Source organism: Sinohyriopsis cumingii, chromosome 4, assembly GCF_028554795.1.
Source record: "Sinohyriopsis cumingii isolate HCF-2022 chromosome 4, ASM2855479v2, whole genome shotgun sequence".
NCBI lineage: Eukaryota > Metazoa > Mollusca > Bivalvia > Unionida > Unionidae > Sinohyriopsis > Sinohyriopsis cumingii.
This window is the reverse complement of record NC_142964.1, coordinates 43105513-43133353: the sequence shown is the minus strand read 5'-3', so window position 1 is coordinate 43133353 and position 27841 is coordinate 43105513. Positions and strand designations below refer to the sequence as shown.

Below are 27841 nucleotides of genomic sequence, written 5' to 3'. Positions count from 1 at the left end.
AACGGCCCTGATGGCAACTTTTGTCAATTGCATCTAGCTGCTTAGTTCAAAATGATCATCTTGGGAAAGGGCTTTCGTTTGCACTCTCTTCAGCACTAAGCAGGAACATGATATACAAATAGAACAAAACTTATAAAAGTTCATAAACATTCAGCACAAAATTGTTGCCAGCAGCTAAACGAGTATCTTAAAATTTCATAAAATCGATCATTTGGATTTATGTTATGTTATTTACATCAACTTAAATATCTTATAATAAAATAAAATTAAAGTGAGTACAATGATTATTTCAATGAAAGCTAAATCTTACTTGAATTTGGTTTCACTGCACAGTCATACTTATTCTGAGCCAGACATGTTGCGGTTATCTCTTATAACTACCAAAATCATATTTCATTTACAGGCACTTGTCTTTTACAGTTTATGGAAGCTTTATGTACGATGACAACGTGTTGTTATGTATACAAGGCTAACACGACCTTACCTGTGTTGCTGTATAAGCCGTTTTTAGATATACATTAATGGACAGTTTCCATTGATACTAATTAATACTTTGTCAAATGGAGGGTCTTCTGAGTTCTTAATAGGTAAATGTACTCGACAAAGTCAAACCCTTTTGTGTGGCATGCAGTATATTAGGCTGTGCATTGTGCTGCGTGGCTCTACAAAAAAGACACTATAACCGAATAAATTGCAGGAATAACTGTAAGCGTCAATATAGATCATATTTGACTGAGATTGTACCCTTCTCTATCACGTGACACTAATCTGTCTTTTCTTAAATATAACTTCTGATTAATTATTTCCAGACAAATTAGAATAGGTTGTCACTCGTGCTTGCTATAGTGCATTACATACCATGATATATGTATTCCCTTGCAAGTACAAATAGGTTGTCACATGTACTTCCTATAGTCCATTACATACCATGATATATTTATTCCCAGACAAGTACAAATAGGTTGTCACATGTACTTGCCATAGTCCATTACTTACCATTATATATTTATTCCCAGACAAGTACAAATAGGTTGTCACATGTACTTGCCATAGTCCATTACATACCATTATATATTTATTCCCAGACAAGTACAAATAGGTTGTCACATGTACTTGCCATAGTCCATTACATACCATGATATATTTATTCCCAGACAAGTACAAATAGGTTGTCACATGTACTTGCCATAGTCCATTACATACCATGATACATTTATTCCCAGATAAGTACAAATAGGTTGTCACATGTACTTGCCATAGTCCATTACATACCATGATATATTTATTCCCTGACAAGTACAAATAGGTTGCCACATGTACTTCCTATAGTCCATTACATACCATGATATATTTATTCCCAGACAAATACAAAGAGGTTGTCACATGTACTTCCTATATCCCATTACATACCATGATACATTTATTCCCAGACAAGTACAAATAGGTTGTCACATGTACTTCCTATAGCCCATTACATACCATGATATATTTATTCCCAGACAAGTACAAATAGGTTGCCACATGTACTTCCTATAGTCCATTACATACCATGATATATTTATTCCCAGACAAGTACAGATAGGTTGTCACATGTACTTCATATAGTCCATTATATACCATGATACATTTATTCCCAGACAAGTACAAATAGGTTGTCACATGTACTTACTATAGCCCATTATATAACATGATATATTTATTCCCAGACAAGTACAAATAGGTTGTCACATGTACTTCCTATAGCCCATTACATACCATGAAACATTTATTCCCAGACAAATACAAATAGGTTGTCACATGTACTTGCCATAGTCCATTACATACCATTATATATTTAATCCCAGACAAGTACAAATAGGTTGTCACATGTACTTGCCATAGTCCATTACATACCATGATACATTTATTCCCAGATAAGTACAAATAGGTTGTTACATGTACTTTATATAGCCCATTACATACCATGACACATTTATTCCCAGACAAGTACAAATAGGTTGTCACATGTACTTGCCATAGTCCATTACATACCATGATATATTTATTCCCAGACAAGTACAAATAGGTTGCAACATGTACTTCCTATAGTCCATTACATACCATGATATATTTATTCCCAGACAAATACAAAGAGGTTGTCACATGTACTTCCTATATCTCATTACATACCATGATACATTTATTCCCAGACAAGTACAAATAGGTTGTCACATGTACTTCCTATAGCCCATTACATACCATGATACATTTATTCCCAGACAAATACAAAGAGGTTGTCACATGTACTTCCTATATCCCATTACATACCATGATACATTTATTCCCAGACAAGTACAAATAGGTTGTCACATGTACTTGCCATAGTCCATTACATACCATGATATATTTATTCCCAGACAAGTACAAATAGGTTGCAACATGTACTTCCTATAGTCCATTACATACCATGATATATTTATTCCCAGACAAATACAAAGAGGTTGTCACATGTACTTCCTATATCTCATTACATACCATGATACATTTATTCCCAGACAAGTACAAATAGGTTGTCACATGTACTTCCTATAGCCCATTACATACCATGATACATTTATTCCCAGACAAATACAAAGAGGTTGTCACATGTACTTCCTATATCCCATTACATACCATGATACATTTATTCCCAGACAAGTACAATTAGGTTGTCACATGTACTTTATATAGTCCATTACATACCATGATATATTTATTCCCAGACAAGTACAAATAGGTTGTCACATGTACTTTATATAGTCCATTACATACCATGATATATTTATTCCCAGACAAGTACAAATAGATTGTCACATGTACTTGCTGTAGTCCATTACATACCATGATATATGTATTCCCAGACAAGTACAAATAGGTTACCACATGCCCTTGCTATAGTCCATTACATTTCATGATATATTTATTCCCAGACAAATACAAATAGGTTGTCACATGTACTTGCTATAGTCCATTATATACCATGATACATTTATTCCCAGACAAGTACAAATAGATTGTCACATGTACTTGCTATAGTCCAATACATTTCATGATATATTTATTCCCAGACAAATACAAATAGGTTGTCACATGTACTTGCTATAGTCCATTATATACCATGATACATTTATTTCCAGACAAGTACAGATAGGTTGTCACATGTACTTCATATAGTCCATTATATACCATGATACATTTATTTCCAGACAAGTACAAATAGGTTGTCACATGTACTTGATATAGGCCAATACATACCATGATACATTTATTCCCAGACAAATACAAATAAGTTGTCACATGCACTTGCTATAGTGCATTACATACCATGATACATTTATTCCCAGACAAGTACAAATAGATTGTCACATGTACTTGCTATAGTCCCGTACAGTTCATGATATATTTATTCCCAGACAAGTACAGATAGGTTGTCACATGTACTTCATATAGTCCAATACATACCATGATACATTTATTCCCAAACAAATACAAATAGGTTTCTGAACGTGCTTGCTATAGTTAATTACATACCACGATATATTTATTCACAGACAAGTACAAATAGATTGTCACATGTACTTGCTATAGTCCATTACACACCACGATAGATTTATTCCCAGACAAGTAGAAATAAGTTTATATATGTGCTTGCTATAGTCAGTTATACACCATGATATATTTATTCCTAGACAAGTACAAATAGGATGTCACATGTACTTTATACAGTCCATTATACACCATGATATATTTATTCCTAGACAAGTACAAATAGGATGTCACATGTACTTTATACAGTCCATTATACACCATGATATATTTATTCCTAGACAAGTACAAATAGGAGGTCACATGTACTTTATACAGTCCATTATACACCATGATATATTTATTCCTAGACAAGTACAAATAGGATGTCACATGTACTTTATACAGTCCATTATATATCATTGTATATGTAGTAGTTCTGGTAATACATACTATGCAGGGGTGGGCAAACTACGGCCCGCCAAGGGTTTTCATGCGGCCTAGAACAAGTCATAATTCGCACTGACTCTGTTTATGTTAATCTGTTTATCAAATAAATGTGCTTGTTTTGAAGTTTAAGTTTTCAAATATTAACAACATATTAACAACTGAAAATTAATTAGATGTTATTTAGAAAAACCTTTTGTTTTGCTATTTCAAATATTAATTATTTTACTTAATGAACTATGCGGCCCGCGACAAGGTGTAAATTTGTGTATGCGGCACTTGCACTGGAAAGTTTGCCCACCTCTGTACTATGGTAATATGCCCTATGTCAGTCATGGATTTAACTCCCTTGTCTTTTCAAGGGGAGGCAGCTACAGCCTAACGACAGGAACATTTCATCACCTGATGCTGAAACAACCTAACCTAATAAACAATGTACCGCAATTCATAAATTATATTCCACTTTTGCAAACGAAAACAATTTAATGTGCGGCTGCGGTAAATTCGAGCAATACATGAAAAATGTTACAATATAATTATGTCTAGAGATTGAATTAGTATTGTTTATCTCCAAAAGATTATCCGGCACAATGGATTAGTAACATCGGGATAAAATAAACAGTTTACTCACTTAATGTTAATCCCTCACACTGCCACTCGTCGCATTGTGTCTGGCACCCGCAGTCGTTGAACCCATCACAGCGATATGACAGTGTCATGCACTCTTTATTTGCACAGGCATATTCATAGGATTTGCATGCTGCAAAATGATAAAATCGGATGTTTAAAATGGATTACCAGAAAAAGAACAAAGATCAAATGTGGAAGTGATTGCATATACTTGCCGACATGAAATCTACATATCCACGATTAACCATAAAAGTTTATAAGTTGATGTCAGGGAAACTTTTACATATGGAATATATAAAATGATCTAAAATGTATGACGAAGACTAGACGTGTACTGTTTTAAGTACTTGAAATCTTAATTAGAAACACAAATGCATTATAAACATATGTTCGCGGTAAGAATATTAATCACATAAAGAGAGAACACTCAATTACTCTTATGTGGGGACCTTATGAAGACCAAACCTGCTGGGAGACTAAGTCTGTATGTGAAGAATAAACCTGCTGGGTGGCTGATTGTCAATACGTGAATGCCTAACCTGCTGGGTGGCTGATTGTCAATATGTGAAGGCCTAACCTGCTGGGTGGCTGATTGTCAATACGTGAAGGCCTAACGTGCTGGGTGGCTGATTGTCACTATGTGACCGCCTAACCTGCTGGGTGGCTGAATGTCAATATCACATAATCACATAAAGAGAGAACACTCAATTACTCTTATGTGGGGCCCTTATGAAGACCAAACCTGCTGGGAGACTAAGTCTGTATGTGAAGAATAAACCTGCTGGGTGGCTGATTGTCAATACGTGAATGCCTAACCTGCTGGGTGGCTGATTGTCAATATGTGAAGGCCAAAATTGCTGGGAGACTGAATGGCAATATGTGACGACCAAACCTGAAGGGAGACTGATTGTCACCATGTGAAGGCCAAGCCTGCTGGGAGACTGATTGTTAATAAGCGAAGGCCACACCTGCTCGGAGACCGATTGTGAAAATGTAAGTGGGAGTTATAAAATGCACTACATTATTAAAGAAACATTATATAGAGCAAATAATAGAGGGTGACTGGGGATCCCCAGCTCTCTATTATTAAAGGTTTCAAATATATAATTAATAGATTTAAAAAAGTACAACCTGAACCCCCAAACAGCTTGGGAGGCATTATATATCTACTTGTTTGGATTCACAATGAGTAACAGACCGGAGATATACAGGAACAACAACTTTACAACAAAACTATAAGTTCCAAGACGATTTAGATGTATAAAAGAAATATTATTACAGTATAGGGATAAAATAGAAATATGGCAACTAAACACAAAGAACACTTACCAATGGATAAGAGAAGACATAACAAAAAATTAAAATGTAGAGTAGAACAGGGTAACTGGGGGATAAACTGGACTCAAACTTGGGCAAATTGGGGGAAAAAATGGTCTTTTAAAACACGCAGTCTAACTTTTTAATACTTACACAACGCCTGGCTCACGGGCGAAGAAGCTGTTAGACGTCGCATGATTAGAACAATACCTAAATGTCCACTATACAAAATAGAAAACTTTACCAAACTAGATGCGATATCCCAATGTGACAAAACTAAAAATAATAGGCTAATGATAATCATGGAAATATGCAAAAAATACAAATATCATTGAAACAATATTTTATATTTAGATGTCAAATATGAAAATAAGGTAATTAAAAACAAATAATAGATTACATTAATAAAACTATGCCAACCTGTGGTCAGGTAATAAGAATAATAATGTAGTTGAAGGACTCATACTATACGGGGGTGGGGGAGATGGGAAGGGGGCTTCGGTTTACCGCCCATGTAGGGGTGCGTTCCGTCAAGCACGGGCAGGAGCCCCAGTTTGATCTCTCTCTCTCCTCACGGTTAAAAAGAAAATGTTTTAATAAACTTATCTAATATAAAAAGCCACAGCCACACTTTCTTATATTGGATTTTAAAAAATAACTTAAAATCTTAAGTTTTATATTAACCTATATAAATAAATGGCCTCGGAATTGCTTTTTCAAAGTTAACGAACTTTATTTTAAAACATTCTAGAATTCTTTTAGCAAATGACATTAAGTTTTCAAGACTGACCGGATGCTTCTACTTTAAGCAATGTTTGGGTTTTGTAACAATATGATCGTAAACTATTAAATCGCAATTACCTCCGGATTTTGCAAACCAATACGCAAACTAAAAATCTGTCAATTCTTTATAATTTATAATTCAATTAAATTACAACATTAAATGTAAAGTGTTACAGCGGGGTGTTGAACGGGAATGAAGGAGAGGGGGATGGGAGGCGAGGCTTCGGTTTGCTACCCACTAGGAATGTGCCACCGCCAGAGCGCGGGCTGGAGCCCTCACCTCATCCCACGACTCGGACATACGGCTCCAACTCTCCTTGAACATAACTAAACTTCTTACAGATTTTATAAATCTTAGGATTCCTTTTTTCTTTTTTTCTTTTTTTTTCTCCCTCTTTCTCTCTCTCTCTCTAAACAACACTCTTAAAATATAAAGGGTAACTCAATAGCATAGGACTAATAAAATACAAAAAAAGAATTTTGTTTAGTCTTAGGAAGGAAACAGGGGACCTTCATGTGGATAAAGTACGATGCGTAGACCTCGCAGGGCTGTGTCACAAGGCGCTACGCGAAGTGGACAGGCCTGCCAAAGAGTATAAGAAAAACCCACATGAAGTAAATAATACAATACAACAAAAACACGGGAACTAATAAGTTACCCTCTATTAACCAATTAACCAACCAACAAGTCTATAAACCATTTTGGAACTTTTTTTAGATTACAAATTAAATAATAGATAGGAGGCCTAACTCAAATCGGGAGAAACACAAATAAATAAATAAAGTGCGGACCCCGACTCGAAGACAGTCTGCCTCATTTTGGAAATAGACTTTAATGCGAGAAACGCCACAACATAGCCACTCACATAAAACACTAGGTTTTATTTTAATTTCAACTTAGAGTACACCGTTCATCTCTCCGAAATTCTAAATTGCAAAGAATGTCAAAGATAACTAAATTTTATATCAGGACAAACAAATAATTTAAAAAGTCCATATAAAAATATATATTAAGACAACTGGGAAAAATTTGACAAATAGTTTTGCTGTCCCTACATACAGACATACAGACTATATAGTATATACACACTATAGCATTGATACACATAACATAAACGGGACATAGGAGATCTTTGGCACAGATCACTAAAACTCAAGGATAGGACATCTGAAAATGGGGATGGGGCCCATGTTTCAGACTACTACGCTTTAGAAAACACTGGGACTCAATAAATACCCTGTCAAAATTTAGTTATAAACTAAAATTTTTGATAAAAATTATTTTAAAAAAAAAATTAAACAAGCACACACATCTTAGGGATACAAGAATACATGAAAATACTTTATTTTTTTATGGGGGGGTTGGGGGCATCTGTCTAGTGCTTTCCTCCCCCCCCCCCCAAAAAAAAACATTGTCTGAGGCAAGCTCATATTTTCCAAGGTCACGTTCACTTTTCCAGTCAGCTTGCCCCGGACAAGTTGTCTTTTATACTTTTGTTACATTTGTAAATCCCTGCAATATATAAGCTCTCATTTCAAAACCTGGCAAACTGGTTTATGAGTGATCGAACATGTCATTTGACATGGTTAACTTGCCTAATCATTCATCCTTCACAGCATGTGACAGCTTTATCATACATTATGAATATACGACATTAGGATAAAAGTTATTTAGTCTCCTTAGCATATTTAAATATTTAATACTGTATAAAATTGGAAACGCAGCGAGAACACTTATTCACACTTGCAATATTAGTGTACACACACACACACACACACACACACACTGATCTGGTCAAGTTCAATAGACCTGACAGCGTTCATCCAGCATTAACCGAAAGATCCTACTATACATCTCAAATGGAGCGCCCTCTTCGAAAATTGAGTAGAAAAAAAAGTTGGTTTCTCTTAAAGCTCGTGGATAACTGTGCTGAAATTTAATAATAAATAAAATGAACACTGACTCGATTTTCCCTATAATTCTAACAATCAGTCCTATATATTTTATTAATTCTCTAACAATTCTCTCGATTCAAAATCAAAACTTTCCACAAGTCGTACTAGTTGCAATTTTAAATGCTTCAATTACCCCATGCCCACATGGAAATAAAATTGATTTCCAAAGTCTTGACACAGTCACCACAAATAATGATTATCAGTATTGCCTTCTCATTAATAATGTTGCAATGAGGTTTGTACGTCATTACTTACGACACTTCTACATAATGTTTCTAAAGTTAGTTTTCGCTATAATTTTCTTACCATAATATCGAAAAGGGTTATTTACCTTTAATTGGATTTGAGTAATTCGATATAGATGAACCTGAAACAGAAAAGAACTCATTAGAAAACGGTTATTCTTATATGGTAAAATTGGTTTTAAAATGGTCTAATATCTTTGCAACATATTAAACTCAGACACTGACAAAAGCTACGACCGAGATGCTGCTCCAGAGCACTGATTTGAATCATGTACTCGTGCGCTGTTGGTAGCACAGTAAACTGGTAGACTGGGTTTTGTAGCAGATCACCCTACTACGGCTAGTCGTCTACTACTACTACTACTACTATTCCTGCACATGGTTGATGGCAAACGAATCGAATTACGTTTAAGTTCTTAACTTAATGAATATTCATGTTATTTTGTTCATTAGCTGTCAATTTTAAATGTCTGCCAGCAAATATTGGTTTGTGACCTACGCAAATTGGTTGACATCTAGGAATATTAGGGATGATTCCGATCCTGTAACCATCATCTTTTTTATCTGGACATATCTGTCCTTGTAATATGATTTTCTTCAACATATCTTTGTGAAATTGTTTTATTACACCTCATATTCCACCTCATATTCCACCTCATTATTCCACCTCATATTCCACCTCATTATTCCTCCTCATATTCCATTCTCAGTCAGCAAAACTTGCCACTTTCTGTCAACAGTTCTAATCCAAGACATGCTATCTTTAAACAAGTATCACGTGCCAATCGGAGATAATTGTAATGAGCAGGATCTGGTTTGTAATTTTTCAAACTGCTAACCCAGAATTCCTCTCGAATGTTACATTCTATCGATGTATCCTTCTTTACGTAATAATAATATAGGCTTCCAAGCGTTTGAAGGCGTAATGGTAATCATTATTGACTACATTTGAATTGGTGAGTAATAAGATAAATTTAATGATAGACGATATATCTTCTTCACTCAACGCTTCTAAATTATCCATGCATTTCATATGGATAAACGTCTTCCCTCAATATTTTGATTTCATATATAAAAATTTTTCATTGCTTTTAATTACTTACATTTTCCAAAAGACATGTTTGTCTTTTTAATTGTTTATTATTTTCATCCTGTCATGAGCCGATCAGCAATGAAATCCTACAGACTGAAATGTATTTTGTATCGTTATTCCGAATGATTTTTACCTCTTGAATAGGACCGCATTCCATTGGCATCTTTATCAACAGATGACTGTCATCACATCACCAGGCAAGTTGTGAATTAATACATACATACATACATACATACATACATACATACATATATATATATATATATATATATATATATATATATATATATATATATATATATATATATATATATATATATATATATATATATATATATATATATATATATATATATATATATATATGTACTTGATGTAACGAATTGCTTCAAATGTTTTTCACCTTGCTATGTCCAGGCTAGTTTGTTGAGTTCTGCGGCACATCTCTGTCATGTGTCAATTTTCAATTTTTATATTGTACCTTCGGTGTACGTTGCTTGTAACACAATGGCACTTTTAAAATCACGACAAATAATATAAGTTGCGTTGAACTCGTGTTGAAAGTTTATGAATTTTACGAGAAAGCCTTTTTAGGAATCATATCTATTGAGTTACAAGCACAGTGACCTTATTTTTGTTCTACTAGTTTGTATTGTGTATAGAAGCTAGCATTTAATTTAGATATTTTTATATTCGTGATGTTTATTTATCTATAATTACACCAATCTTGAAATATGTTTTATTCCAGCATAGTGATACTTTCAGTTTGCAACCAGTATGGATACAATTAACATACCAGCATGTTTTACCCCTTTTCTTCAGTTATTTTGACCAGTTTGATGAAAGATGGTTCTAATATTTCATAAACATTTATCGACAAACGAACTTCATTTTGAATTGGCTTTGTCTCCTTTATTTTACTAAACATCGTTTAACCAATGACTATATATGTATGAACCGTATTCTGATGGTTTATATACATAAAGACTTGGTCAGTTTGCTCTTTGTTCCGATAATTTGCGTGGTGTACTGCAGTGTTTTTAGCTACTGCTATTTCAACAGGTTGCTTACATTTGTCGCAGATAACTTATTCTTGTTTATCATTGCACTTTATCCTGAATGTTGATTAGCACTGATATTTTGCTCCTTTTTGTTTTGTGTGTGCGTGTGCCCGTGTTTGTGCATGTGCCCGTGTGTGTGCGTGTGCCCGTGTGTGTGCATGTGCTCGTGTGTGTGTGCATGTGCCCGTGTATGTGCGTGTGCCCGTGTGCGCATGTGCCGTGTGTGTGCGTGTGCCCGTGTGTACTCGTGTGCCCGTAAGTGTGCGTGTCATGCAAATTTTCTTGCCTCACTGAACTTAGAATTGCCGGCCTTAGTTAATGTACAAAAGTGTCTTTCTCCTTGAGTAAAAAAAAAGTATCGATGCCCTTAGACGTGCGCTCGCGCACGTGTGTGTGTGTGTGTGTGTCGCGCGCCGACTAAGTGCACGAGTTAATGTATACAAATTATTGTTCTGTATATGGACTCCATATTGATGCATATGTAAAACTTGTCTGACACTATTTACACGTGAACACTTGCTGATTTCATTGTTTGATTGTCGAATCTAATTTTATTAAAAAGTGGTGTACGTATTTTTAAGGTTTAGTTTTATTTTCACGCGCTTTTGACCTTATTATTTGAAGTACACATGTTTGGGAATATCAACTATATACTAAAAAGAAAAATTATTAATTTCCAGATCTTTAAATGTAAAATTTAAAAACTTGGGGAAATAAATGCGTCAGTATGGCACGACATTCTCCAAAAACAAAATCTATCCCCGTTTCATGAATATATTGAATATATTGAACTCTGACTATACAGGAGCTTAAAAAATACATGTCATATATTAATTAATGTTCATTGTTATGTTCTAATTGGTTACATCACAGTCAGAGGATACCAATGATAAAATCGGGGGGGGGGGGGGGGCAGCCCACACTAGAACAAATACATTTGTAGTAATCTGTCTTACTGAGTGTATCTTTTTTTAATTTCATCCATTCTTGAGACTCATTTGATATTAAATAAGAAGCCAGTGACTGTTCACTCATGACAATAACTATATCAAAACTGATACTCTTGGTCGGAGAAATAATAAAACAGTGCTATTTATGTTGCACAAGTGCACACACGCTATGTGCTTTACATTTGCTGTATTCTCCCGCCCCCTACATAAAATTCGAATAAACTGTTAATTTTTAGGATCAATCATCATTATAAAGATACTTTTATCGATTTTGTTTAAAACAACCTAAAGTAACCTCCCCTCCCCCTGAACAAAACATACACAATACAACTGTTTTGGTCGCTGACGTTCCAAAGATTATAATTCGTTTATATACATATATGTAATATTCTGCTATTAATTATATTTAAAAATGTCTGCATTGCATTTTTGTGAAAACGTGATGAAGAAATAAATAAATCGTGTCTTCTGCGGCGATTCTGGGAAGAGTTTGACAGGAAGTCAGTTCTTAAGATAAACGATGGAAGAGTTTTAAATTAAACATAATTGAAACATCCTTGAAGCAATGTTGCAAAACAAAAATAAATTTTTATAAGTCTGTTAGTTTACTCTTAGGCATATCGTGTGCAAATGCACAATTTAAGATGCACATTTTTTTGGCAGTAGGCATGATACAGGCTTTTAAACGAATATATCAACACTAAAATATGTCACAACGGACGAGAAAACCACTGTCTTTTCAATTGTTGCTTTCCTTTATTGATCGCAGCCGCGGATAAAAAGTAAATGCATATTTAAGGAAGAGAGAGGATAATCTTTTATCTATATAAGTTTCATCTGATCTGATTAGGGGCCGTAGTCAGCCGTTATCTCATCTTGTCTTTTAAAAGAAGTTTTCTTGTTCTAATGATGCTTTATGTGAATCACTTTATGTTATCCAAAAAAAAGTAGACCAGCTTGCGGTCTTTAGCGCTGCATTTAGTTTCTTTACCCCATTTTAAATGAAGAACAAATCAGCTTCGTATTTTTCAACGTTTACTCTTGTTATAGGCAGGATATTGCTTACATTGTAGTCTCCTTATCACGTTTATCATGAGTACCATTGAAGTCTCCTTATCACGTTTATCATGAGTACCACTGAAGTCTCCTTATCACGTTTGTCATGAGTACCACTGTAGTCTCCTTATCACGTTTGTCATGAGTACCACTGTATTCTCCTTATCACGTTTGTCATGAGTACCACTGTAGTCTCCTTATCACGTTTGTCATGAGTACCACTGTAGTCTCCTTATCACGTTTGTCATGAGTACCACTGTAGTCTCCTTATCACGTTTGTAATGAGTACCACTGTAGTCTCCTTATCACGCTTGTCATGTGTACCATTGTGGTCTCCTTATCACGTTTGTCATGAATACCACTGTAGTCTCCTTATCACGTTTGTCATGAGTACCATTGTGGTCTCCTTATCACATTTATCATGAGTACCATTGCAGTCTCTTTATCGCGTTAATCATGAGTACCACTGTAGTCTACTTATCACGTTTATCATGATTACCAATGTAGTCTCCTTATCACGTTTATCATGAGTACCATTGTATTAACTGTAGTATATCAGGCCGTACTATCTTTCTTCCTCTGAATTTGTGATCAATACAAAATTCGCACACTCCTTCATTTCTTATTAGACTTTTGTAGATTTTTGTTTTGTTTTTCTTTGCTTTTTCACAACTGTCACTTTCTAGAGATGCCTTATCTTTCAAAACCTCGTCCTTAATATTATTATTTATGTTTGTGTTTGCGACATTTATTTTAACAGAATATCTTCTGTTGGTTCGCAAATGTTAATGTAGTCATGAAACCCTTTTCATTTTGTAAGTCATCAAAATGTATTTGTATTCATATTTAAATTGTTCATATGCTAGCATTACAATAATGTCTGCAGTGCCACTGATTATTCACGTCAGGAACACGGGACAGAAATTCCATGGTGTATCAAGTTTTCACGCAGTAGAACAGGCAACGGTCCAGCTCTAAACTATCACTATGGTCCAGTAACACGGTACAGCTCTGACTTCTCACTAAGGTGCAGTAACATGGTACAGCACTGACTTGTCACTAAGGTGCAGTAACATGGTACAGCTCTGACTTGTCACTAAGGTTCAGTAACATGGTACAGCTCTGACTTGTCACTAAGGTTCAGTAACATGGCACAGCTCTGACTTGTCACTAAGGTTCAGTAACATGGCACAGCTCTGACTTGTCACTAAGGTTCAGTAACATGGCACAGCTCTGACTTGTCACTAAGGTTCAGTAACATGGCACAGCTCTGACTCGTCACTAAGGTTCAGTAACATGGCACAGCTCTGACTCGTCACTAAGGTTCAGTAACATGGTACAGTCCTGAATTATCACTAAGGTTCAGTAACATGGTACAGCCCTGAATTATCCTTATCGTTCAGTAACATGGTACAGCTCCGAATTATTACTACGGCCGAAGATCTTGGCTGGTGGTGGTGTTTGTTTTATTTATTTTTTTGTTTTTTGTTGTAAGGAAGGAGTATGGAATATGGTCAGACCTAAAACATCGCTATGGTCAGGTAATCAAGGGTGTCTTATCTTTACTGAGTAGTACGCAAAGTCGTGCAGCTCTAAAATATCACTATGGTCCAGGAACATGGGGGTGGGGTGGGGGAGTAGTGAGTTGGAGAATGTGACAAAGCCGATAATTTTATTTAATTAATTTTGCATTCTTCATTCTGGTATAACCATATTAAGTACTTTCACATTTGGTATATTTAGAAAACATGATATATGTATAGAGCATTACGAAATAAGAGAGCTGGTATTTAATTCATCAGTAAATCATTAGATCAAAGACTATGATATATTTACTCTCTGTATCAAGCTAACTCCTTTGTCTTACTTTATTGGCATCGGCACAGTATTTATATTTTCGGCTATCTTTCTAACGGTCCTGTTACCAATGTATCTTGATTTTCTCGTTCATATTTTTGGTGGACATTTGTTTTAACATGCTTGTGGAAATATCCGTATTTAATTGTTTTTCCACCTAAATAAATAAACACGTAATCATCAAAAGAAAATTAGCTTTTGAGCTTCCACAGTCAAGCTGCTTCCTACATGAACAGTCTGTGCAACATCTATACCTATTTGTCTTCGTTCCATTTCATTTGGAGACTTTTCAGTATAACCATTTTGTTCTCTCCATTCATTTTAAGTGTTAAGACTTCAATAGAACCATAGAGGTTTCAGTAGTACGATAGTAGGTGGTCTGACGATCATACCACGATGGTATGGGTGGTGTAAAGTACTTTGGTACAGGAACTCGATGGCGTTTCTGGTTTTGATTTTTGTTTTGTCAATTAACTTAATGTTATGTGAAAATGGTAGCAGTACCTTCGTTCTATGTACATTAAAGAATCTTGATATATTAGGAAAAGTGAACTCACCTATATAAGAATTAAATACGACCCCTCGAAAACCACTAGTGTAGCCGATACCATCGCTCCTGAACTGTACCCACAGCCAGCGGGCATTGGCAGAAACCTGCTCGTTCGTGATGTTTTCACATGTCTTCGACAGAAGCTCCACTGCATATCGGCTCCCGTCTAGAATCTGAAACACAGTAGGTTGGTTGATAGACGAGCTAAAATATAGCGACGATACTCGCGACGAGCCCAATTGCAAAATGCACAGACCCAGACCCGTCGTATAATACACATACATATCTGGGTCTGTACAGTTTGTTAAGAGTAATCAGTAGAACAAACAACATAGACCCTGATCTGCATGCGCATTATGCGACGGCAGATCAGGGTCTATGTTTGCAGTTTAACTCGACTTTAATCGAGTAAAGACGGTAAGAGGAGATACAGACGTAGTGATATGTGCGGGTAGAAAAAAAAAACAACATCCATCTATATAAAAATGGACAGCATGACTTCATAAAGACATAAAATACTGAAAAACTAAACAATTTATACTTAACTTCGCTAAGTACTTTAAATGGTAAGATTATTTTGTCTTATTAATTGAATGGACTTTTTTTTAAAAAAAGATTATGACAACTATGTAAAATATATAATTAGTACAAATTCAAATAAACATTCTCACAGTTTTATTGTTTCTTCATCTATTTCAGATCTAACCTTCACTTCACAATATCAATTATAAGCACTTGAGATTGGAAAATTAACCAAACATTCAGGAAAAACAGAAACTAGCATCACTGACACGGACTAGAAAGTGCATAAAACAAATTTCACACAACACAGCTTTTTTCCTTCCTTGAAATTTCGACAAATTCTAGTGTTAATGACTAAAGAAAGAAATGGGTGCATGCATATAATTAATCTCAGATGCATATACTTTTAAGACATATATACTTTGAAGACAAATGGATGTATAATTTTTGAAGATTAATGGATGTATGCATATAGTGAATCTCAGATGTATATACTTTTTAGACAAAATAAACGTACGCATAGAGTGAATCTCAGATGTATATACTTTGAAGACAAATGGATGTATGCATATAGTGAATCTCACATGTATATACTTTTTAGACAAACGGATGTATACATATAATGAATCTCAGATGTATATACTTTTTAGACAAAATAAATGTACGCATATAGTGAATCTCAGATGCATATACTTTGAAGACAAATGGATGTATGCATATAGTGAATCTCAGATATATATACTTTTTAGACAAAATAAATGTACGCATATAGTGAATCTCAGATGCATATACTTTGAAGACAAATGGATGTATGCATATAGTGAATCTCAGATGTATATACTTTTTAGACAAATGGATGTATGCATATAGTGAATCTCACATGTATATACTTTTTAGACAAATGGATGTATGCATATAGTGAATCTCAGATGTATATACTTTTAGGAATCTCAAGCTGAGTCATTGAATTAATTTAATACCTCAAGTCATTACTTACGCGTATATAGTCACCGCATATTCCATAATTTGTTTCCCCTTCAAATGTAATATTTATCTTCAGTTGGTATTCCTCGGGAGCCTCAAGTCGCCAGATACAGTTTTCATAAGGGCCATACTGGTAGGGGCTGGATATTTCTACTGTTTGGCCTACACCGACCCATTCATAATTCCCACATGCTGCCAAAATAATAGTAATAATAATAATAATAATAATAATAATAATAATAATAAACATTATTATCACCATTATCACCTAAAAGAATGTGAAGAAAAATGCTGAAGAAAAAAGCTTGGATTGGTTTAATGTATTAGAAAGCAGACGACTAATTGTTTGGTGAACTGCACCAGTAACTGTACCTTCCTATGGGAATCTGAGGAAATTAGAAACGTAAAATATTGCTGAGTCAGCACACAGAAACTTTGTACACTCTGTTGACCAAGAAAATGCCATTAACTTGTCAAACTCTGTCTTGAAAAAACAACACATTGGCAGTCGAACGCAAACAATTTCACCGTTACTATTTGCAACTTTTGTCGCTCCCTAGATTCTAGACATTGGAAAAATATGAATATAAAAATAAATAACAACTTTTTCTGGTGTTGTGATAGAATTGCACTGTCATCTACGTAACAAGATTTGGTTTCTTATACTGACAACTGTTATGATCAAACCATGCAACCTTATTTCACGATATTAAAACATTAATAGAAATTTTTTGTTTGCAATCACGCTGACAGAGGTCAAACAACTTGATACCTGTTACGAAAACTGATAAATGAAGTTATTCGTATTCACAACGCTGTTTCCTATCGCGTGACAGGGATCAGTTTCGGACATCCTAATCATAAAACAGTTCTTACGTTGTCTTAAAATACACGTGCACTTACTTGTTAGATGTATACATATATCTGGCCGTTTTTTATTTTCTATAGGGATCGTATAAATATAATTTCAAAACACCTTTGTGATTCTTTGTAAAGAAGGAGCAATAAAATCCATCATTTTAACTTTGATTCTGGGCAACTGGAATCGATATCTTCTTTTTTTTAAAAATAAAAGACAAGAGAAACACTTAAACTTGCATACAAACTTAATATTACTCTGTGTGTGTGTGTGTGTGGTTTATCTGCAAGTCAGTCGTTTCGCAGGACTCTTACATGTCAGACATGATGAGAACGTGATGAGAAAAGGTCATCTTTCACAACTACGAGATCCGCTGTGATTGATTTGAAATCATCGTTTGTAGTGTTGGTCGAAACTGAGGTAATTTCGTATAATTATTATTTTTGACCATTGAATGAAAGAAGAATAATTCCCTATGTGTGTTCTTTATTTTTCTTTTTGTCACTTCATAAGACTTGATACAATCCCGAATAAATGAGAGAGAGAGAGAGAGAGAGAGAGAGAGAGAGAGAGAGAGAGAGAGAGAGAAAGAGAGAGAGAGAGAGAATGAATTACCTTGAATAACTTGTATTAACTTGATGGCAACTGAAAGATAAAAGAAAATTATTGTAAGTGTTTTGCAATCAATTTTTGATTATAACACAGACACGTCTCAAAAGCGCCTATTGATAATAGATCAACCGTCAATAGTTGCAAAACTATTGTTCGAAATGCTCTCTATTTCCAGTAGGAAAGACTTTACATTGCTTGTCACGTGTTTGGCATAAGGCACTACACCAGTACCGAACTTCAAACGTCAGAGTGAACATGTCTAATCGATAATTTATGTATTGTTCGTAATGACTGAAAATATAATTGTCACTGACAAAATCTCAAACGAGGCTGACATTTTTTTTTTTTTTGGGGGGGGGGGGGGCAAAAGACAGATCCCCCCCACTTAACCAAAAAAGAAATAAAGTGTTTTCATGTATTCTTGTATCCCCCAATATGTGTGTGCTTGTTTATTTTTTTTAAAAAAGAATTTTGATCAAAAGTTTAGTTTATAACTAAATTTTCACAGGGTATTTATTGAGTCCTAGTGTTTTATAAAGGGTAGTCGTCTGAAACATGGGTCTCATCCCCATTGTCAGATTTCCTATCCTTGATTTTATGTGATCTTTGCCAAGGACCTCCTATGCCCCGTGTATGCTATGTGTAGCAATGCTATAGAGTGTGTATGCTATATAGTCTGATGTAGGGACAGCAAAACTATTTGTCAAATTTTTCCCAGTTGTCTTAATATATTTTTTTATATGGACTTTTCAAATTCATTTGTTTGTCTTGACATAAATTTAGTTATTTTTGACATTATTTGCAATTTAGAATTTCGGCGAGATGAACGGTGTAGTACAAGTTGAAATTAAAATAAAACCTAGTGTTTTATGTGAGTGGCTATGGTGTGGCGTTTCGCGCATTAAAGTCTATTTCCAAAATGAGGCAGACTGTCTTCGAGTCGGGGTCCGCACTTTATTTATTTGTGTTTCTCCCGATCTGAGTTAGACCTCCTCTCTATTATTTAATTTATAATCTAAAAAAAGTTCCAAACTGATTTATAGACTTGTTAGTTGGTTAATAGAGGGTAACTTATTAGTCCGTGTTTTTGTTGTATTGCATTATTTACTTCTTGTGGGTTTTTCTGATACTCTTTCGCAGGCCTGTCCACTTCGCGTAGTGCCTTGTGACATAGCCCTGCGACGTCTATGCATCGTACTTTATCCACATGAAGGTCCCCTGTTTCCCTCCTAAGACAAAAAAAAATTCTTTTTTTGTATTTTGTTAGTCCTGTGCTATTGAGTTACCCTTTATATTTTAAGAGTGTTGGTTAGAGAGAGAGGGAGAAAGAAAAAAAAAAGAAAAAGAAAAAAAGGAATCCTAAGATTTATAAAATTTGCAAGAAGTTTAGTTATGTTCAAGGAGAGTTGGATCCGTATGTCTGAGTTGAGACATTGTTTACGATCATATTGTTACAAAACCCAAACATTGTTTAGAGTAGAAGCATCCGAGGCTGACCGAGGTGTCAAACTGGTTGTGCGAGGTTGAGCCACGTTATCTGGAGGGAGCTTTTCCTTATTACAAATGCAATATAACGACCGAATACATAAAAAGAATGTAACTTTGTCGTCCAATAAGCCATTTTGAAAACACTGGAGCGTCATTTTAAGGGTGCAGTTGATTTAGCTATGTATTCTCCAATTTCACCCGTGATGCACTTCGATGCTTCCTTGAACCGCTCGATAAATACCCAACTTCCAGGTGCAAAGTTATTTATCTTGGGTTATATACATGATTTCTGACAATAGCACCTGCAAAAGTTATTAGTGTTCTGGTCATATATGGTAGTTTACGAAGAGGTAATTATTTTTCTTCAGAAATCTGAAGACCATACAGCTTTTGCATGTCGCAGCACTTTAAATCTAAGGACTCGAAATGTCAGATATAAACGAGGGAGGTAAATAGTTCATGTCAAGAACAGCGTAATATTTTATAATCATATGAGAAAATAACTGATACCATCAAATATTTTAGCTACTGATTAATCTTGACTGATGAAATATTTGGCGACGATAATTTTTGGCAATGCGCGCCAACGATAATATGAGTTCGTTGTGATAGCAGTCTGAATATACCACGTAAACTTGGCAGACTTGTTCTAGCCAATTTCTTAACTTAAGTATATCGTGTGACTTTGTCAGCTATTATTGTTTACTAATTAAAGATATCGATATATTTGTGAAGTAGGTGTTTTGGGCTTGTGTTGTTCTTGAAACTGATGTGAGGCATGTACACCTCCCATAGTTACTGTGCGGTATGTAGATAGTGAAATACCAATAGTTGGCTAAGAAGAGGAGCTACCCCCACCCCCACCCCCCACAGATAGCAGTAAACACTCGGATTCAGGGCAAGTGGGATATCTCAAAAAACGGCTTGGATAATAACTATTTTCAATTGCATCAGCCTGTTTAGTACACACTGTGTTGCAGAATTATCATCTAGGAAAAAGGGCGTGTGTTTGCACTGTGAGCATCGCATGGTGTCAAAATGACATTCGTACGTGAAAAATGCAGGTATTAATTTGGGGTTGGAGTGCATTAACTTTGTTTGCTATGAGATGCCATTGACTTAACTGGTCAAGTCAATATTAGTCTTATGCTTTGTTTTATTATAGCTATCCAAAAATATGGAGCTTTTTGACTTTACATGTGTATTTTATTTTTTAAATAATTTTTATACTTGGCCAGTGAATGCGGCATTAAATCTGTGCATAAAAACTGTCCCCTGTGGCCCCCACCCCACCCCATAAAAGACAAGAACCTTGAAGTCAGTATAATTCTCAGATCATGGCAATGATCTCGAGATAATATAGTCGAGTCAAGGCGGCCTTAACATTTGGAACAGACATACTCCTATCTCACATCCCCCTTCTCTCTCTCTCTCTCTCTCTCTCTCAGTAGCTACTAGCATTCTCTAGTATTGTGGAGAAGACTTATTATATACGGTAGAAAGTAAAAATGATAAATTCCCTAAATTTACTGTAGAAAGTAAAAATGATAAATTCCCTAAATTTACTGTAGAAAGTAAAAATGATAAATTCCCTAAATTTATTGCTCCTTTATCTTCAGTGATAATGGCACGCAAAACGATATTCAGGTTTAAATTTCAAAGAACCATAATATTGTGAGAGACACAGAGACAGACAGACATACACTACCGGCAAGAAATATAAGACGCAAAGGGACCGCAAAGGTAATTAATCTGAAATGGCATTAACACGATACTAATGTAGTAATCAGGTTGAGAATTAAATATACATCTTGTACGTATTTCCTAGCTGCACGTCGTTTCCAAAACATTTGGCGTTAATGTATCAGGTACGTTGTCTCCGATATAACTGTAAAGAATAATATTTTGCATATTCTATATAATGTATTGAAACACTCTTGTATCATTGTTTCAAGTCGCAAAATTCTACCGCCTAATTTTATATATATTAATAATCTATAATAGGTGGCACAACAATTTGGCACATTTAGAGGTCATCCGGTTCAATAGACAGATCTAGTTCGTTTAAACAAAATGATAAGTGACCCTAAAACTGTGAGTCAACATATACATAATTTAATATAAATTCCTAATGTACGATAGGTATCAACGATTTAAAAGGTGCATTATAAAGTATGACGAATTGCTCATTCCTAATCAAAATCTCACAACTTGTAGCAAAGCTTAATTTCGTAAGTCTCGTTGTGACGAGAATCAGATATAAACTAATGCAAATGTTAAAAGAAACATTTTAATTTGTAAATATTATCCTTTCAATTTACCTTTGTTTATCAGCATGTGGTCTGCAAAATTAGATGTCTCGCCAACGAAAATAATGCTATGTGTAAAGAAAACCAATTTAAAAAACTTTGTTGTTTAAGGCTGACAGTTAAGTTAACTTAACTCGTCTTCATGTTTCGCGTGTTCTGTCTCCATATTTCATATGAATCAATTAATATCGCACGTCTTAACTAGAGCAGCTGCAATGACTCGCCATCTCAAAACCCAATGCTTTTTATTATTTATTCCAAGCCCCTCCTCCGTGCCCCTCTATGGAACCCATCCTAAGTCGTGTATAAACTAAGGTGTTATAATTACAATGATGTTTGATGTCTGAACATGCTGCAGGCTAGAGTTGATATCTTACGCAAGGTTACCGTGACCAGAGAGACGACCAGGTATCTTTAATCGGCAAAGGCGTTAGATCGAGTAACTTCAAACTTATGTGTTACAAAGAGTTTTAAAAAAATCAGAAGACACCCCGAGAAACCGGGGCGTGTTCTTAATACGTCCACACGGGACAGACAGCGAGAAGGGCATTGTCCGCTAAGTTTGATTGGATCGAATCAAAGTGACATCCAATCGGAATTGAGACGGAGGATGTGATAACACGTTCGATCCGTATTATAGATTCTAACTAGCAAGCAAACATTTAGTTATCCTGCGAAGATTGCTGAGCAAATAGGATTGCTCCGAGAAAGCCACTCGTAATTTGGCGGGCAAACTTAGAGAGGAGATTCTAAGGAAAGACAAAGCTTCGTAAAGGGGAGACGAAAGTAAGACTAGCAGAGCAGTTGAAGTCGACAAGTCTAGTCGGTATAGAGTCGAGGATGAGGAGGAAAATGAGTCGATGAGAAGAAAGTGGAAAAGGATGAGAAATATAGAGAAGTCGAGGAGGAGAAGGAATTTGGAGAAAGTCGGGAGGAAGAGGAGAAGGAATTTTGAGGAATATGAGAGAAGAATACACAGATGAGTAGAATTCAAGGACAGGTGGAAAGCTATCTCGCACTATAAATCAAATGATGTAATAGGTTATCACAGGGTCAAGCGGAAGGAGAGTACATGGGAAATTTTCATCATCAGATTACTGAAGTGTTATTAAATTGTTATTAGTTGAATTTCACTTTTCTTTATTCAATCATTTAACCGTCGGCATTGCTGACTGGGGTCTCGGAGCTTTACATCTATCTTTCACTAATTTAACTTCCAACCGAAATCGAGACTGTGTGGGACTTCTATAATACTTTAAATAAAATATTGGAAGTACCCTACCCCACACCTACCACAGTGTCGGCATAAAAACCCGCCACGCCATTCATCACACCTTCTTTTAAATAAATCGTTTTACAAGGCATCTTTCATAATACCAGCTGACATTGCCCGAATCGGGACAAAGTTCTGATATTGTATTCATGATTAAATAGAAAGAAATGTCCTGATGAAAATAGTCAATTGTACACAGCTGCGTGGTGGTCAATCCAATTTAATTCTTTAGAACGATCGGACACTGTTCAATTTGCCTAATTCCCAATAGTTAGATAAGTGCCCTTGGTACAGAAGGTTATCTTAGGTCAAACGATTTCAGATTAATAACTGGTCTCTATAACGGATTTATTATTTTCCCTTTCCTCTGCTAGTGATCAATAAACAGTAGAGAAAAGATTATTTTCTGGAATTGGATAAATGTATTCTTCAGATCGACTGACAATTTGAATAAGCAGAGAGAGAGAGAGAGAGAGAGAGAGAGAGAGAGAGATCCATTTAGATAGTTGAGGAAAGTTAATAAACGAAGATAGAGAAGTGCCAAATTGTGTTGTCTTGTGCCATCTATTCTATTGCAATCTAGTCACTTTTGATTAACATAAAACTGGGACATTCACGGCTCAGTCTTATTAATATTTCAGCAAGTCAGATCCATATATTGTATTAATTGCCCGAAGCTAATATGACAGACAGAGTAAGGGGATTCTGCAATCTGGTATATCATGTTGTATTTCTGATTTAACTGTTTCCTTTTGTTTAACCCTGCGTAACACTCGCCTGATATACTTGTATCGGAATCTTAAGAATTTTGAACGATTGTGAATCTGGTACTAGTCAGGATCAAATCATAATCCTGACAAATCGTAAATCAACGTGGAATAAACATACATCCTATAGATGCTTCCCGATAAGGTCACTAGCAGGCGATATTCTGCCCGTTTTACCTGGACGATGGGTAACATGGCAGTTTCTCCTATATGTAATCACCAAATTTTACCATTTTTAACAAGGCAAACTGAAGCAAAGCCAACTTATAAATCAAAAATATAGATATTAACAGAAAGCCTAATTTGTGTTCTGTCTATGTATGCAATTTTGGTAAAAATATCTTGAGATTTAATAACTTATTTCAATTTCCAAACACCATATAAAGTCAACGGTAAATCAGCCAGTTGACCTCAAATATGGCGGCTGATGACGTCTTTCGGGAACTATCTATAGCCATTTCGAATATCGTAGCTACATTTATTACAGCAACCAGTCAGATGCAACTTCCGTTCATTCGCTCATTTGAAAGTTTTGGTAGCTTTAGTCATGTGACTCAACTTGAGTCATTGGATTTTGTCATTATCTGATAAAAAATTTTTGATTGTCTTTCTCTAGTTACACATTAAATAAACGGAACGAGAAATCCACTTCAGTGGGGAAATGCTCTTACATTCTTGCATCATGTGATAGTCACATGACAAGATCAGGGGACGGGTCAAGTCACATGCTCTGCTCATATTTCAACCATACATTATTTCTCTTCCAGATCATGGGACACCCGCTGAGTTGGTGGAGTATCGGAATCGAAAGCCAAGAGTCGCAAATTCAGTACCTCGGCACGATATAATCAATAATGTGTTAAAAGTTGTTTAAAACCGACATATACAAAAGATAAACTAAAATAAATAAGACCCTCTCCGTCCATAATAATGATATTGCATTAGGGAGTTCGATTATTATTGTGTCAGTCAATTCCAGCAACAATATATATTCTTTCTACTATTATTCTTTAAAATATTTATAAAGGTATTTTTCACATTTTATTTCCTCCAAATTGTATGTTTTTACAATGCATCTAAGACCGTGTTTTAGAGATAAAAAGGACACTTATAACGGGACTGAAATCCCATATAAATATTAAAAGGTGTTCCTAAAAGTAAAGAACAACAACAACAAAAACTGAAATAAGCGCGGTATATACATATTAGAAATTTTGGAACAAGGGGCATCAATGAATCTATAAAGTTCCTCATCTACACACATAGCTTGCTATAGGAGTAAATCTAATAAACCAGCTGAGATCGGGGTTGGGGGTTGGGGATGGGACTGACTTTCATGACGGGTTACATTAGTGAAGTTCCAGGGGATGTGAGCATATATAAACACCCGGCTCCACGTCATAACTGGTTGTTTCTGTGCTCACTCTGCTTTCACCTAAGACCTCACAAGCATTAAAGTCTCAGACTCAACTGTGATGAAACAGTCAACAGTTAAGGGGACAAACAACGAGAAAACCTTTAAACATAGTTTTCATTGCAGAAAACAATGTTGTACATGCAGGACATTCTTTGTCACCGACTTGGTCCATTACTCTGAATGCTAGCAAATGTTGATGGCACGATGAAAACAAGAAAGCACGCAAGCAAACAAACAACAATAACAACAACAACAAAACCCATTTTAGCGCAACAACTAGAGAGCAAAGTATCACCAGAAGATGACACCCCTTCACAATGTGATTAATTAATTTATGCCTTTGGTCTCATCAGAACCTTCATGGTGAGGATCACACATTTGATAAGGTCTCTAATCACATCAGAACCTTCATGGCCAGGATCACACATTTGATGAGGTCTCTAATCGCCGTTTTGCACATATGCTTCATGTTTACCAAGACAGTGACAAAATCGATGTGGTATTTGATTTGTACCAAGACTTTGTCCAAGCACTGGATGTAGTACTGTGATTGCACTGGCCGTCAAGAAAAATAATGATTAACGCTGAAAGTTCTCATTTCTTCTCTCGTTACCATCTGCGAATTTCTCAATGTCTAATACAATCAGGGAAGTCGCTTGTCAGATATACTGCAGTAACACCAAGGTAGGCAAAGTTAATGTGTGTGTGTGTGTGTGTGTGTGTGTGTGTGTGTGTGTGTGTGTGTGTGTGATTTGGATTTTTACCATAGCTTTAAAATTGTCTCAGTCATATCGCTACAATGTATGCAGTGTGGCAGTTGATAGTGATGTCAAGCACTGGGACATCATGCCGCAGACATGTAGAATGATACCCCACCCAGTCACAATATCCTGAAACTAGGCCGACCAGTCCTAACACTAACCTCTTCATGCTGAGCGCCAAGCGTGGCAGCTGCGAGTACCATTTTTATAAGTCTTTGGTACCGCTAGTGCCATTTTTATGTCTTTGCTCTGACTCGGCCGCAGTTCGAACCCCCCAACACGCACTTGAAACAAACTATCTGGCTACAATTTGGAGGAGAAGCCTCAAGAATTCCCCTGAAATCCCTGTCACCATTGAAGGATAAGACTGAACAAGAAACGAAGAAGAAACTCTTGTTACCCAATGGATGACAGGATATCCAGTCTTAAATGTCGTCCTTGATCTAACGTGGTGCATGTGTACTTGAGCTTGCCATTCAGACTGCAAATGCATTTTGAATAATCTCCAATGCACATCAGCATGCAAGCTGCTGATATGCAACTGATAATAAGCCGCATGTGTTGGACGCAAAACGATTCGTGTGATAGTGATAATTAATAGAATTTGAATTTTACAACTATATGTTCACAATTCTCAAAATTAAAAGTAATCACATGGTTATATATTTATGTGCATTTCACTGAAAAACGTTCATTTTCGGTTATATTCCCTAAAATACATCTAAACTTATGGTACGTACCTCTTGACACTCAGAATCAATATGTGCAGAACGTGTTATTGAACAACAGTTAAATGCATTTGCCTAGGGAAAACTAATTCCAAGCTAGAGCCCAAATTTCTGAGAGATGTCAAACTTGGCGGAGAATATGGCGGCTATTTTGAAAACTGGCTAGGAATCTGGAATGTCCATCAAATGTTTTCAAACAGTTCATTTATTATGCTAACTGAAAACCAGGGTGGCTTTTGGTCCTTCAATTTTGTAGTCAAATTTGTTTCGGCTTATGCACTGACAAAATACAAAGCTGGCTTCTCTCTATAACATAGCAAGGACAGCCCATTTAATCATGTCGCGAATGATCAAGAATATAGGTAACAAGATCCCTTCCAATGTTTTCCGAATTTAGATTGCAACGTCCAATTGTTAGTTCTCTGCTTGAATCAGGGCCACAATTAAAAATACTGACTCACTGCTAGTTCACTGTTAGACAATAATAAGTTGACCTTTATTTCATATTAAATATCACGAACACTCAATGTTACAAATAACAAGCAGCATTTATCGCATTTACTTCAAAGTAAACCACCGAAGCTCACGCAAACGATTAGTACACAATAGGGACTCTAAGAACTGACAAAGGTC

General features: G+C 35.6%; 1 protein-coding gene across 1 annotated transcript in view; it reads right to left on the bottom strand.

Annotated features, from left to right (window-relative positions):
• Nucleotides 1-27841, bottom strand: part of LOC149801055 (tolloid-like protein 2) — a 98952-nt gene that overhangs the window by 10312 nt on the left and 60799 nt on the right. Inside the window, exons 2-6 of the mRNA XM_089955089.1 lie at nucleotides 18469-18498; nucleotides 17008-17186; nucleotides 15496-15661; nucleotides 9008-9043; nucleotides 4622-4750 (exon numbers count right to left, since the gene is read on the bottom strand). Coding sequence (XP_089811215.1) covers nucleotides 4622-4750; nucleotides 9008-9043; nucleotides 15496-15661; nucleotides 17008-17186; nucleotides 18469-18498 — 540 coding nt within the window. The remainder of the gene's footprint in view (nucleotides 1-4621; nucleotides 4751-9007; nucleotides 9044-15495; nucleotides 15662-17007; nucleotides 17187-18468; nucleotides 18499-27841) is intronic.